Here is a 14,864-nt window from a genome sequence, read left to right as displayed (position 1 = left end):
CGCACGCGCTTCCACGGCCTCGCACGCGCTTCCACGGCCTCGCACGCTCTTGCACACCCCCGCGTGCACACCCCACGCCCGCCGCACGACGCCTCCCGGTCGCGCTCGGGCGGCGCGGGACCCGGCGAGCTGCCGCCCTTTTCCTTCCTGGCCGCCTTCCCGCGGGGCCGGGCTCCCCCCGCAGCGCCAGCCCGGGGGCCCTTCTTTCCCGGGGGGGTGACGACGGGAGGGGTGGGGGAAGCCTCTCCGCCAAGCGCCCGCGCTCCTCCCTGCTCCGGAAAGTGCATTTTTTTTAAATTTTTTTTTTTTTAGGCCTTCTTCTTCCGAAAGCGTTTTCCTCGGGAATCACCCAGCAACGCCGCCGCTCGCTTTTGCTTTTCGAGCGCTTGGCTATCGTTATGGCTGCTCGGTTTGGAGAGGGAGGAGGAATTCGGCCGCGCTTTGCGCTCCCTGCTCCGGATCCTGGCGCCTCACCAAGCTGTTGCGTTCCTGCTCCCGGCCGCTTGCCACCTCTCAGTAGCTTTTTTTTTTTCTTTTTTTCTTTTTTTTTTTCAATAAAAGCCCAAACTTTGCAATTCCCTCCCTGCGGATTATCTCCTTCCCGGTCGTCCGCGCGCGGCCGCGCTGTGGTTTGTCAGGAGCTTTGGGGGCGTTTTGGGGTGAGAAGGGGCTTTTTGAAGCTGGAACGCGAGGGTTTATTGTCAGTTAGTGCGGCACTTAGAGGCTCTTAAAAGATGGATTTTATGGTCGGTTTTGCTGATCCGCGGTGCTTTGTGGTGGGAGTTCGGCTCCGTTTGAAGGAACCTCCTGGCATCCGTAGGTGGTTTTTTTTTTTTTTTTTTCAAGAAAAGGGGAAAACCGGGCTTTGCTGGACTCGCCGCGCGTGCACGCACACGCGTGTAGCAGCCGCGTTCCCCGCTGCAGACCCGAAGCTCAGCACCCGGCTGCTGAGCTCCGGCTCTCTCTCTTGGCTTTGCCACCCCCGACCTTCCCCGCCAGCCAAACGAAGCTCTCCTCGTTAGCCAAGCGGCCGCTTGCCCCCGGGCTCCGCTCCGGTGCCGGCTGCTGACGTGCTGCGCGCTCTGGAAACGCGCCGTCCCCAGAATTGCGCGCCCGGCATTGAAGCGAGAAATAATTTGGGAGCGGTGCCGGGCGCTGACCCCTGCGGCGCGTGATTGCAAACAGCTGGCAGGGCTCGAGGCGGCTCCGGCGGCGGCGGCGAGCCCAGCGCCCGCTCCTCGCCTCGCTTTTGTGTTTCTGGGCTCCGGGCAGAGCGCCGAAACGGGATCCGGCCTTCAAAGGAGGGGGTCTACTGGAAGCAGATGTGGCTCCAACGCCGAAAAGGGATTTTTAGGGGGAGGGTTTTGCTTCTCCTGGTCGCAACCGCGCTTCTTTCCCCCTTCCCATAGCGGGAAGGGCATTGCCTGTACATCAACGTGCGCCACAGGCCGAAATCTGGGGCTAAAATAGCATCGCTGCTGCTCCCAGATGCATCAACTCCAATCCTCCAGCCTTCCGAGGAGCAGTTAGCAAAACCGCCGCGTTTCTCCCCAAATCCTTGCCACATCGGTGATGCTGGAAGGAAGCCTGGTCGGGGGCTTTTGCCCGGCGCTGGCATTTGGGGGCTGGCCCCGCCGTGGTCCTTGCGTCCTCTTCCATCGCGGGCCCCAGATGTAACAAAATCCTCGCATCTTGCAGTAAAACGCCGCTGCTCTGTGACCCCAAACCGAGCATCTCTTGCCTCAACCCTGTGCCGGGCAGCAGCAAACCTCCACGGCCGGGTCTGGCACCCCGAGGGATGCGAGGGGGTGTTTTTGGGGCGCGTCCCGAGGCACGGGACTGAGGAGTTGTTGCAGTCCCAGCGGGTGCCACGGCCCTCGGTTTCGCCAGGACGCGTTGCCCGTCCCCCTGCCTGGATTTCTCTTGGTTTTGAGGAACCCTAAAACCGCTTTATTTCTTTTAAAACAGCAGCACAAACACGAAACCCAAAGAAACAAGCCAGAGAAGGCAGCTGTCGGCACGCGCTTGCTAGAGTCGCACCAACCCGAGCAAAAATAGGCTAGGAATAATTACAAAAGGATTATTTAGACCAAAATGCTCCAAAGGCTTTGTTTTTAAACAAAACTGGGCAGGAGGACGCGGCTGTTCCTTGACCCTGGGAGCGCAGGGCGCGAGGTGCGAGCTTGCAGGAGGCTTCCCCGAAAGCCCCGACAAGGTGGCGTGGAGGAAAGGAGAGCGTCGTGGGGGGCCCTTTTGGTGTGGAATCGGCAAAAACGGGGCTTTTATGGGCACCAAGCCCCCGGGTGTGCGGAGATGTCCGGGCATCGCAGAGCTTCGGCTCCCAGGGTGATGACAATGGGGGACACGACCCCTCGGGTTTTTGGGGTGGGGATGCTGATTGCTCGTTGCAGCCCTGCGCTGGAGGTAACCTCCCCGTGTCTTTTTTTTCTCCCCCCTGCAGCGTGGCCGAGATGGCGAGCGTGCTGTCCAGGCGCCTGGGGAAGCGCTCCCTGCTCGGCACCCGCGTCTCGGCGCCCGACGGGGTGCTGGTGGCCCCCCAGATCCACGCCTTGCCCGCCGACCTCAGCCGGCCGCCTTCCCACACGGCGCCTCCGGAGGACGGATCCTGCCTGCAGCTGGTGGAGGAGAGCAGCCGGGCACCGAGGTTCCCCAGCCCCGGGCATCATCAGCTGTGCGCCGGGCAGCAAGTACGTAAGGAAGCTTTTGGCTCGGGGCAGGGGGAGAAAACTTGGGGGGGGGTTTCCCTTAATTAAAGGTCCGAGGGGGAGCTGTAATTGGGGGAGCTGTAATTAACGGGTGTCGGTGTTCGTGCGCTTAGCCCTGGCTGTGCCTGATGGGTTTGGGTCACGTTGCCTCGTGCAGAGCCTCCAATCCTAAAAATGGGTGTCTGGTGAAGACCGGAGAAGTCTAGCCGCTTCCCTCTGGTATCCTCCAAACATTTGAGGCTAAAGGAGACGGGTTTCACACCTCATTTCCCCCCAGTGGACTTCTCCTCCGTGAGCTGGTCCCATCTCCCCAGAATCCCTCCTTAACACCTGAAGGCACCCCATGTGGTGGTGGGGACCCCCCCCCCCCAGCTCCGAGCTGCATCCGCGGCAGCTTTTTGCCCCAGGATTTAAGGTCTGCAGGTGAGGACCTGCCCGGGGAAGCAGCCCCTGGGGAAGAAAAAGGGGGGGGCGACAGCTCCTCCAAAACGTCACCCAGCCCTGGATCCTGTGTTGGTTTTGCAAAGCAAAGGAGGTGTGCCACCTCCCTGCGTGGTGCCCAGCTTGGGGGACGGACGGTGTTCGTGGGGAAGCCTTGCTCCTTGTTTTTGGGGAGCATCAGAAAGGGATACGGGCTGCGAGGGAGCTCAGGCTGCTCCTGGCGCTCATCCTGCTGCAGCTGTGGCTTTTTCCACCCTGTTGTTCCTGCTGGGTGTCCCACCCGAGGTGGTCCCCGGTCGGTGTCTGGGTGTGTGCGTCCGTCCCGCAGCGGTTCCTTGGTGGGACACCCGCAGCGTTCCTAAAAGAGGGCTCCTGGGCCTATAAATAGCTGCAGGCACCCGCAGTGTCTCCGGACACGGATACATTTCCATTACCAGAAATAGGCTCGGGGCTGGTGGTGGCACAGAACAGCCCATCAGGAGAAAGTGAGCCACTGTGGAAGAGCAGGAGGTGAGGTCTGAACATCTCCTCCTGCCCGAGGGAGCAGTGACAGGAGGAACTGAGGTGCAGCTTTAGGGTCCCGGCATCCAGGAGACCTCTGTTCCCTGGCTTTTCATCCTCTCACCGACGCGTTTTGCCAGGGGTTGCAATAACCGGGGGTGTCTGCCGCGGGATGGCGTGCGAGCAAAGCCAAACGAGACAAATTAATTGGGGAAAAGTCCTCAAACCTCCCCTGGTCTCCTTTTTCAGGTTCTCGTCACCTACGGCGGGCAGGACCATGCGGGGCTGGCGGAGCAGCACGACCCCCCCAGCGACAAGGTGAAGGTGCTGCAGCCCGAGCAGGGCTCCCACGCCTGCTGGAGGGTGCAGGACGTGCGGCCGGCCGCAGCCCAGGCGCTGCAGAGATCGGTGTCCAGCAGCATCGACGTCCCCAAGAGGTACGTGCCCGGGGGCTGGCGGCGTCTCGGCCCCGTGGGAAGGGGTCACGCTCGGTTCTCCACCAGCAGGGAGAGGCGACGGGGATATTTCCACCTTGCCGGGGTGGGGGTTATCCTCAGAATGGTTTAGGATGGAGGGGATTTATTCTCAGCATTTCACGTCTCTTTTCCCCCCCCCCCCGGTGCAGGAAGGACGATGCCGCCGTGGAGATGGACGAGATGGTGGCGGCCATGGTGCTGACGAGCCTCTCCTGCAGCCCCGTGGTGCAGAGCCCGCCCGCCAGCGACAGCGGCATCCCCCGTGAGTGCGCATTAAAAGAAAAAAAAACAACCCCCACACTTGTACAGAATAACAACATCCCCCCCTCAGAAATGGAGAGATACGGATCCTTGGCGCTTTTGCCAGCCGCAGCGGCGCCTTGACGGTTTCTGGGATGGGCTGGATGCGACCCAGAGGAGCCCGTGGCGCTGGTGCCGTTCGGGACCGTGCACAGGTGGGGTGACCCTGCCCTCCGTCACCGTCCCGGGGGGGCCGGGGAGCCCCAGGCTGGGGAGCACCACCCGGCTGCTCCTTTTTTTAGAGGCGGTTTCATTCCCAAGGAGTCAAATGGAGCCCAGGGGATAAAAATAGCAGCTGGGAGCCGTGGGAAATGTGCGTGCCCCAGCGCCCGCCACCCGCGCCCCCGCGGGGGAGTGGGGTAAAAGTGGGAGCTGGCACCAAGCAAAGGCGCGAAGGCTTCATTTAAAAACGTGGAGAAAAAAAAAAATAGAAGGGAAATGTCATCACGGTTACATCCAGCCTCGGGGTTGCTCTCAGCCACCGGGAGGGGGTTTTGGCCCTCCCCGCGGTGACGGTGGCTGCGTGTCCCCTCCGTGCAGCCTCGCGGGCGGCGTGCGATCCCTGGAAGGAGAGCGGCGACGTGTCGGACAGCGGCAGCAGCACCACCAGCGGGCACTGGAGCGGGGGCAGCGACATCTCCACCCCCTCGCCCCCCCACCCCGAGGGCAGCCCCAAGCACTCCAGCGAGGCCCTGAGCTCCCCGCCGGCTGACGACGGCTTCGAGACCGACTCCGACCCCTTTCTCCTCGACGAGCCAGCTCCGCGGAAGAGAAAGGTACCAGAAACCCCGGGGACAGCCCCCTTCCCCCCCCCGGGGGCCGTTGTCACTGGGCTGGGGGTGACACGGGCTCTCTCTGTCCCCCAGAACTCGGTGAAGGTGATGTACAAGTGCCTGTGGCCGAGCTGCGGCAAGGTCTTGCGCTCCATCGTCGGCATCAAGCGGCACGTCAGGACCCAGCACCTGGGGTAAGGACGAAGTTTCACCTCCTCAGCCCCTGCCCTGCCTCCAAACCATCGCGTCCTGGTGCTGAGCGTGCCGGGAGCCACTGATCCCTGCACTAAATAACCCCAGGACCGGAGATGCCCCATGTCTCTGTGCAGCTCAGGTCTGCCTTAGGCACCGGATTAGGCTGCGGGGAGCAGCGTCGCTGTTGCAGTTCTCACCGCAACCTCCGATTTTTTTGTCCTTTTACGCATTTTTCTCCTCTTTTGCAAATGCGAGCGCTCTGGGAAGAGTGCTGGCAGTGGGGCCGTGGTGCAGCAGCAGCGCTGGACTGCCATCCAGTGCCGGAGAAACGCAGCAGGAAAATAACCAAAAAGGCTCTGGGCTTTTTTTTTTTTTTTTTTTCCTCTTGGGTGAACCTCAGGGCTTCACCCGCAGCCACGCTAAATGAGCTCGATGAGAAAGCGGGGGTTTTTTTTTCAGCGGTGCCTGGTCACCGCGCTGGTGTTTCTGCGGGTGCTGGAAGATGTCCTCGCCTTCCTCCGACGTGCTGGTGCTGTTACAGAGGCAGCAGCCGTGCTGATCGCAGCCAACGGGATGCTTTGGCGCCTGCAGAGCCGTCTGGCAGCACCCGGGAGCTGCCTTTTCACCCCTCTCCCCCTTTTCTCCCTGGCAGAGACAGCGCCGACTCTGACCAGCGGAAGCGAGAGGAGGATTTCTACTACACCGAAGTGCAGGTGAAGGAAGAGCCTGCACCGGAGGCGGCCGCCACCAGCCCCACCTCCGTATCCCCGTCCGCTCCCATCATCATCCAGCAAGCCCTGGCCAAGCCGGAGGCTCTGCTGCTGGAACCCCCGGCGCTGGAGCCGGCTCTGGCCAGCAGCGCGCTCAGCCAGTCTGCTCCAAGCTCCTTCTGGCACATCCAGGCCGATCACGCCTACCAGGTGAGCTGCTTCCACCCCCTGCCCTGTCAACAGCCGGGCTGGGGGGGGGGCTCGGGGGCTGCTGCTGAAGCTGGGGGGGGCTCCGGGGCTGCTGCTGAGGCTGTTCCTGAGCCAGCGGAGCTGTCGGCCTCCGCTGCTCCCCTGCAGTTACCCGGCGGTGGTATGCAACACGCCCTGCTCCCAGCAGATAGCGCCCGGCTGGAATGCGGCCGGGCCGGATCCTGCACGTCCAAGCCGCTCGGGGAACCTGGAGACACGGGGTGGTGGCCTCGGTGCCCGTCCCTGTCCCTTGTCCCCTGCCACGGCGGCGCTCGGAGCGGCAGGGGCTGAGCGTGGGGGGTGCAGATCCGTAAGCTGCGCGCGTTTCCGTCCCCACCCTGGGAAAGGGTACGGAACTAATGGCAGAAAGCTCCCTGGAGCCTACGTAAACGGGTACAAAAAAACAAAAAAACAGTATGGGGGTGCCCCAGGCTGGTTTGTGCAGGAAGGTGAACGCCTGTGGGGCAGCAGGTGGGAATGGGACCCCCAGGACTAATGCTGACCCCCCTTTTTTCCGCCTTTCTCCCCGCAGGCCTTGCCCTCCATCCAAATCCCGGTGTCCCCCCACATCTTCACCAGCATCAGCTGGGCCACTGCCACCTCGACCCTCCCGTCCCTGTCACCGGTGAGTCCTCGTCCATTCCCCTTGGTCCTCGGGGAGCTCCTGGGCTCGCTCCTGGGTTCAAATGTCCCTCCGCTGGCTGTCCCCGCAGGTGCGGAGCCGGTCGCTCAGCTTCAGCGAACCCCAGCCGCCCACGCCGATGCTCAAGTCCCACCTGATCGTCGCCTCGCCGCCCCGCGTGCCCCTCAGCACCAGGTGAGGGTCCCGCTGGAGCTGTCGTGGTTTTGCTCGGGTGGGCGGCCGAGCTCCGCCGCAGCCGCTCTCTCACTCCCCCTCCTCAAAGAGGAGCGGGAAGAAAATCCGATGAAAGGGGCTCAAGGGCTGAGATAAGGACAAGGAGATCGCGCAGTGATTAGCGTGATGGGCAAACCAGACTCAGCGTTGGGAGATAAGAAGATTTATTGCCTATTACTAACGAGCTAGAGAAGTGAGAAACAAAGGAAAGAAACCAAAAGCACCTTCCCCCCCCCCCATCCACCCTCTTCCACCTCCTCCCCCCGAGCGGCGCAGGGCAATGGGGGTTATGGTCAGTCTGTAGCGCTTCTTCTCCGCCGCTCCTTCTCGGTCCCTCTCGTCCCCTGTGCTGTGGGGTCCCTCCCACGGGATGCAGTCCTTGCTGAACTGATCTGGCGTGGGCTGCCCACAGGCAGCAGCTCTTCCAGAACTGCTCCAGATCTGGGTCCGTACCACGGGGTCCATCCCTCGGGAGCAAACTGCTCCAACCTGGGTCCCCCACGGGCAGCAGCTCCTGCCAGGGCACCTGCTCCTGCGTGGGCTCCTCTCCACGGGCTGCAGGTCCGGTCCGGAATCTGCTCCGGCAGGGCTCTTCCACAGGCCTCACTCTCCATCGGTGCAGGTCCCCCTGCTCCACCGTGGTCTCCTCCACGGGCTGCAGCGTGGAACCCTGCTCCCCCGTGGTACTCCATGGGCTGCAGAGGGACATCCTGCTTCACCATGGGCCTCACCACAGGCCGCAGGGGACTTCTGCTCCGGCGCCTGGAGCACCTCTCCCCCTCCTTCTTCATTGACCTTGGTGCCTGCAAGGCTGTTCCTCACTCCTCTCACTGTCCCAGCTCTGTGTGGCTCAGCATTTTTCTGTCTTAAATCTGCTCTCAGAGGCACAAAAACATCACTTATTGGGCCAGCTCTGGTCAGCAGTGGGGCCCTTACCAAACGTGGGGCAGTTCTAGATCCTTCTCTCAGAAGCCACCCCTATGGCCCCCTGCTACCAAAACCTTGCCACGCAAACCCCCTACAGAGGGATGTCACCATCCCTGGAGGGGTTCAAGGACAGGTTGGACGTGGCGCTTGGGGACGTGGTTCAGTGGTGACGTTCGCGGTAGGGGGATGGTTGGACCAGGTGATCTTGGAGGGCTCTTTCCAACCTTAACAATCCTGGGATTGTATGAAAATGATGCTCAGGGCCAGTTACAGGGCTTGCCCTTGGGTATAGCAGAGATGTTACCCGAAATTTCGCAGTCCAGGGGTAAATTCTGGTTCTTCCCTTCGCAGGAAAGTCCGCGGTGAAGCCAAGAAGTGCCGTAAGGTGTACGGCATCGAGCACCGGGACCAGTGGTGCACGGCTTGCCGGTGGAAAAAAGCCTGCCAGCGCTTCCTGGACTGAGCCTTCCCTCCCTGCTCCTCCCCGGGGAGCACCGGAGTCCCTCACTGCTGCAACCAGGGACCTTGGAGGTAACCTCCTGGGACTCCAGAAGAGACCTCCAGAGCTGCGTGTAAATTCCTCCTTCTGTATATTGTACATCAGCTGGGTTTGCTCTTTTTTTTTTTTTTTAAAAAAAAAAAAAAAAAGAAAAAGTTTTCCAATTATTATTTTTTTTTAAAACGTGAAGAATTTCTCCCTTTGTACAGCAAAAACTGGGGCTGGGAGGAGGAAGCCGGCGGTCAAGGGGAGCTTCTGTAGGCGACCTGGGGACCAAAGAGCTTCCTGCATTTCCCAGGTCAGCACTAAAGCCTCCTGATCCGCCGGGGTGAGGCGTTGAGGCAGCTTTCCCTGGCCCTTCGCTACCTAGAAAGTGCAAATCCCTCGTGTCCTTTAAGGGATGGCGTCGATAACCACGAGAGCTTTAAAAAAATAAATGCTGCTGGGCCGATGCCAGCAGGGCGGGGATGGTTCTCGGGGCAGGAGTCCCGGGTCTCCCTCCCCGGTGCCCGTGTGGACGTGGGCTTCATTCGCGTTGCGTCGCACGGGAGCCGTGCGTGGCTGGTTCCCGTTTGTTGGTTTGGAGGGGGAAAGAAAAAAACACCTTGCAATCAGGAAAACTGTCGGGGTTTTTAAAGCAAAAGCAGCTATTCCTTCTCATTTTAGGCTTTGTACCTCTGCTTCGTTCCGTGAAAACCTGCATCGTGGCCCTCGCCGTGTCTTTCGAAGCCAGGCTGAGCAGACTTTGTATTTTGTAAAAGAACCTGAGGCTTCACCAGTAAAAGGCAGCTGGGAGGGCCGGGAAGGGCTTTCCCTCAGCATCACAGCACGGCCCCAGTTTTGGCAAACCAAATTTGCTTCGCACCCCACCCGCAGCAGGGCAGGAATCTGGACTTTTTTTTTTTTTTGTCTTGCTGCATTTTTGATATAATTTGATATTTGCGGGTCGCTCGCAGCCCGTAACCCTTATCCATCAAGCCGAGAGCGATCCCGGCACGAGGCTTGAGCCCGGGGTGATTTTAAGGGCCACGCAGTACAACTAAAATCCCCTGTAACACCCAAATCGTGTGGCTGTGGCAAATTATTTTGCTCCTTGGTGGACGCGAGCCCTGTCGTTAAAGGGGAGGGGAAGCGGGTTTATGTCTGCACGTTACTGGTGCTTGGCAACCTTTTTTTTTTCCTGTTTTATAATTCTGTATATATAACAGAATATCATTCCAGAACCTCTCTTCTCTCCTCCTGGAGTCTGGGGTGTTGGAAAAGCCCTTTCCTCTCCTGCTGGCATCAACAATCCCCAGAGCAGGGGCTAGCGCTTTACTTACAACCACGGGTTTTCAGGTTCGTGCCCTGCATCCTGGTAGCAAGCCACTGCACTGTTTGGCTTCTTGCACTACTCAAAAATGTGGTTTTAGTTTGGTTTCTTGTTTAAAAAAAAACGCCCCCAGGCCTTTAAGAGGCTCAAAGCAGCGCCCGGAGCACGGACGTAAAACCCCCAAAAGGGTGAATCTGTGGCTCCCTCAGCCCCCGTGCCTTTGCTCCTGCGACTAGAGAGACCCAGAGATTCTCCCTTCTCGCTTCCCATGCCCTTCCTGCCCCCAAACGGAGGTGGGGCCCCGTTTTGGGTCCCCATCACTCAGGAAAACGTCACACGAGCCATGCGGGGCCATCGCCGCCCCGGGGCTTGGTCCCCCAAAGCAGGGCGCAGCGTCCGACAATCCTCACCAAGCCCTCGCCCTTCTCCTGCTTCAGGTCAGGGTTTTCCTCGCCGCCGGGAGCCTGGGCTTGTGAAAAAGGAAATAACCTCTGGGTAAAGGGGATTTTTCTAGGGAAAAAAAGTGGCATTGACTCCAGAATAAGCAGGCACGCGTGGCGTGCTGGGTCCCCGGGTGCGACGGGGGCACGGTGGGACCCCCCAAAATTTGGGGGATGCTGCCCCCGCCACCCCCAGCCCGTGCAGCGCCTTCTTCCCCCGGGGAACAGCACTTACCGCCAGGATTTCCCTGCACAGGAATGTTTCGGTGTTTTATCCGGGGGGTGGGAGGCGCCTACGGCTGATTTTCTGAGGGCTTTTGCGGTACAGACTTAACTGGACAAAATCGTCCTTCTGCTCGTGGCTCATTTTTGTTCTTGTTTTTAATGGTGCAGGGTTGTTGTTGTGTTTTTTTTTTCTTTCAGTTTGGGACTATTTCATTGGTTTTTTTACACTGTAAAACAGAAAACCCTCCTCGTCTTCCTGCAGCGATGGCAGCGGGCTTCCACAACGCCTGTCGGGTTGCCTCCCATAATTTCGCTTTTCTCCCCTTTCCCATCCCTTTCCTTCATTATTTTTTAACTCGCTTCCAGCTCCCGACCGTCTTTTCTGCTCTCAACCATCTCCCCTTCAGCCCCAGCCTGCAAACTCAGCTTGGAGAGTTTCCCTTGCTCCGGCTGCCTCCCGCGTTGTACGTATGTATATAGGAACCTCTTAATTGGGCACTAATTGGAGGCTGCTCTCCCTCTCCAGCCCGGCCACGGTGACACCCCGCTGCTGCCGAGGGGGGCTTGCACCCCCGAGAGCAAAACCGAGCACACGCAGCACAGGGTGGCCCCGCTTTGGCACCCGGTGCCCCGTCACCATCAGGGGGTGACGTCGGGGCGGGTGACAGGCGGTGGTGGCACGGGGAAAAGGGGTTGGGGACGCTTGTCCCCGCGCTCCTGCGGGCCCCCGCTGCCCGGCCGGGCTGGGATGATGCCGTCTCGGTGAATTTTTCTGTCTTCTTTGGAGCTTTTCTCGGCTGTCTTCCAAGTATTATTTTTATTGGGAAAAAGAAATAAAAATGTGAAATGTAATTTTTACAGCAGCAATATGAAATATATTTTATAAGAAATAAAAAGAAAAGTTGCCTGATGCCTTGCTGCCTCTGCCTCGTCCTTGCAGCCCACGTCCCTGTCCCCTGGCCCTTTCTGTCCCACAGCCCCGAATATTTCTTCCCCGTTGGCACAACCACTTCTGGCACCACTAGATAGCAGTGTCTGCCCGCCGATGGCACCTCCTCTCCCTCCTGCAGCACATGCTCTGCTTCCTTTTTCCTCGGTGGTGGTTTTCCTCCCCCAAACCCCAAATCCATCGAGTTTCAGCCTGGAAGCTGCAAGGAGAGGTCGGCGCGTGCCAACCCCGGAGGGTTTTTAAGCGGTGTCCCGCTGCGAGGTGTCTGCAAGGTCTCCTTGCAAGTCGCTCTGTTGACCTCAGGAGCTGCCTTGTGATGCAAAAAGCCTGGATAATTATTATTATAATTATTATTTTTATGCATGGAGGTGAAAGAGGAGGTGGAAAAGGAGACAAGGGTGGGAGGAGAGGCTGAAATTTGGAGAGAAGGGCTGCCTGGGGACGCAACAGGTGGCGATGCCTGCCCTGCTTGGGAAAGGAAAAAAAATCCAAATGATAAAAACTGGATCTGGGAGCACCACGGGGATGCAATTCCGAGCAGTCCCACGGGGTTTCGGGCCCCGTAGCAGAGGGGCTCAGGAACCACTGGTCCCAAAAGGGCACGGGCAAAGCAATGGATGCCCACCGGCCACAAACGCAGCACAAGTCCCCTCTCTTCACCTCCCCCTTGGCTTTGCAAACTGGGAATGAACTGGGGGCACTGGGGGCACCCCGCACATTAACCCCGAGCCTCTCGGCGAGACCCGGCCACGGCATTTCGGCGACGATACCAAAACCCACCCAGCACCGCCCGCGATGCCACCATCTCCCCAAATCCGGCGGGGACTGGCACCGTGACACCCACCAAGCGGTGGCCCTGCGAGGCAGGGAGCCCAGACCCCAAATTTTCCCCCGGGGACATGGCATGGTGGAGGCTGGAGCATCCCGGTGCGGGATCCCTCATCGCCCCGACCTAAAGGGGAGGCTGGCACGTGGCGTTGGGGACAGGAGCCGCTTGGCACCCCGGGGACAAGGTTTGGCCTCGAGCACTGGGGTCACTGCTGTGGGGGACATCCCTGAAGTGAGCTGGCACGATCTCAGCCTAGCCCACATCTCCCGGCATCTCCCTGTTGGTTTTTTTTTTCCATCTCCTTTGAGCGTATTCCCCCTCCCACTCTTAAGCTACAAAATCCTTTTTTTTTTCCCCAAAATAACCCCCCCCCATCCACCCCTTTTTGTCCCATAGGACATGTGCGCAATGGCGTGACGCCCCCTGAAGCACTGTCGCAGCCCATACCGGGGGTGATCTCTGCTGGAAACCACGCACATTTACAAAAATCTCCTTTTTTTTCACCCAAAACCACGCCATTTCCCAGCTGAGGGGGGCAGTTTGAGCCCCCCGGGGTGGGGGTCGGCAGGGACCTTGCGCTGCAAGCGTTGCCCCAAGTGACGGTCGCCAGTCGCTCTGAGATCGTAGAAACAGTAAACTAATTTATTAATCCTTTTGCTATGTACAAGTTTAATGGAGAAATCTTTGTATGAAACAATTAAAAAGACCAGGGGGAGAGGGGCGAGATTTTTTTTTTGCTGTTTTTTTGTTTGTTTCCACGGGGTGCGTCGGGTTTTTTATTATCTTTTTTTTTTTTTTTTTTTTGTACAAACGGCGAAGGGGCGGCGCTGCGGGTGAGACCCGGGCGCGGGGCACGCGGGACATGCTTCGGGCAGCAAATTAGGCAGAAGGGTTGGAATGGAGGGGGCTGGGGGGGACACACACGGCTCCGGGGTCACGCTGTGGGAGCCCCGGGAAGGCGCCCCGGCGGGGACGGCAGCTGGGACGCGATACATGCCGGGGGGACGCGACAAGAGACGCACGCGCGGCTGTGTTGCTGAGCAAAGAAGTCAACCCCCGGAGTCCTTCTCAAACCTCAAGGAAAGCGCAAAAAAAAAATTAAAAAAAAAATATTGAAAAAAAAAAATAAAAGCAAAAAAAAAACAACACAATTCCAGGTGTTTTCTACCCAGCCCTGGGCGCTGCACCGTGCTCCGGTCCCCTCCTGCGGGCGCACGGGGACCAAGCCACGGTGGGATGCGACCTCTCGGAGTCTCAGCGTCCCCCAGCCAAAAAGCTGGGGATAAATCCGGGGGGTGCGGATAAATCTCCCCGGCCGGGGTCCCGGAGAGGGGCCGGGGCTGGGAGGGGATGCCCAAAAGCGTGAAATAATAATCTGGGGGGCGGGAGGGGGGAAAAAAACCAAAAAAAAAAAAAAAAATCACTATTTTCCACTGCGTCCAACGTGTGGGGTGTTTCCAATGCAGAGAGGTGCGAATTTTGCAAAAAAAATCCCGTTTTCCTCTTTTTTTTTTTTTTTTTTTTTGGTGGTCCCCCTCCCCGCCGTCCTCGCTCCCGTGTCCGGCGGTGGCCGAATCCTTCCCGTCCTGGCTTAAATTAAGTGAAGATCGGTCACGGGCGGGCACCCAGGTGGCTGCTCCCCAGAAGGGAGAAAAGTGATTTCTGAACGCGTGCGAGTCTGAAGCGCTTTGGGGTCCGTCAGAGAGAGGTGGAGGCTGCTTGGGTGGACAGGAGCAGGGCTAATTTTGCCTGTGCCTGGTGGCGGGTGCCGGGACGCGGTGCCGGAACGCTACAAAAAAAACAGAAAGAAAACAGAAAAAAAAAAAAAAAAAAGAAAGAAAAAGAAATGCAGCTGAGAGCGGAGCGGGAGAGGGGCCGGGATGCTCGGTCCCGGGGGCTGCGGGGCCGGGGAGAAATCCCCTAGGTTAGGGAGATGCCTCGCAGCACAAAAAGAAGAGGAAAAAAAAAAAAAAAAAAAGGATAAAAAATAGGAGGGGAATTAAAAATTCCCCCCCAAACCTCAGTTTTGGGTGTTTTGGGAGGTGGGTGGCCGCGGTGGCTGCAGGGCAGGCGCTGGGGGCTCTGAGCATCCCGACCATCCCGGCTTCTCCTCCCGCCGGCACCGCTTTTCAGGGGCTGCCCCCCACTCGCTGCTAGATTTTGCCAACGCAAAGCTTTTGGGAGGCTTCATCTCCTTTCTAAAAGCAACAAGTTTGGCTTTATTTGACTTTTTTTCCTGCCTTTTGGGGGCTGAACCATTCTGCGGATCTCGTTGGTGCTGGGGACAAAACCCTTTTGCCCGTCATCCCGGTGTGAACGATGGCAAAGGGACTTTCCTGGGGCTGTCACCGAGCCAGGGACATGCAGCCTCGCCTCGTGGCTTGGTCTTTTCAAGCCACGTTTAATTTCCCCCCCCCCCCTATTTTTAATTTGCACCCGTGGGAATGGGGAACGCA

The 14,864-nt window shown here is 58.9% G+C and overlaps 2 protein-coding genes across 3 annotated transcripts in view; one reads left to right on the top strand and one right to left on the bottom strand.

The window, feature by feature from the left end:
- Positions 1-2,352: 2,352 nt before the first annotated feature.
- ZNF395 (zinc finger protein 395) lies at positions 2,353-9,078 on the top strand. Its single transcript, XM_035321242.1, has 9 exons — positions 2,353-2,708; positions 3,918-4,105; positions 4,294-4,406; positions 4,985-5,220; positions 5,311-5,411; positions 6,065-6,332; positions 6,904-6,996; positions 7,085-7,188; positions 8,506-9,078. The coding sequence occupies exons 1-9, from the start codon at positions 2,472-2,474 to the stop codon at positions 8,615-8,617; spliced, it is 1,452 nt and encodes a 483-aa protein (XP_035177133.1). The 5' UTR covers positions 2,353-2,471; the 3' UTR covers positions 8,618-9,078.
- PNOC (prepronociceptin) overlaps positions 8,169-14,864 on the bottom strand; it is a 15,015-nt gene continuing 8,319 nt past the window's right edge. The window contains exons 4-5 of one of the 2 annotated variants that reach the window (XR_004749290.1): positions 8,870-8,876; positions 8,169-8,179 (exon numbers count right to left, since the gene is read on the bottom strand). Coding sequence is in view for 1 of the 2 variants with exons in the window: in XM_035321247.1 (XP_035177138.1) it covers positions 14,148-14,197 (50 nt within the window). In the remaining variant the exon portion in view is untranslated. Of the gene's footprint in view, positions 8,180-8,869; positions 8,877-13,032; positions 14,198-14,864 lie in introns of those variants that run through there. The other variant, XM_035321247.1, reaches the window with a different exon arrangement.

Source organism: Oxyura jamaicensis, chromosome 3 (assembly GCF_011077185.1).
Source record: "Oxyura jamaicensis isolate SHBP4307 breed ruddy duck chromosome 3, BPBGC_Ojam_1.0, whole genome shotgun sequence".
Taxonomy (NCBI): Eukaryota; Metazoa; Chordata; class Aves; order Anseriformes; family Anatidae; genus Oxyura; species Oxyura jamaicensis.
Note: the sequence above shows the minus strand (reverse complement) of the source record. Positions and strands in the feature narration are given on the sequence as shown.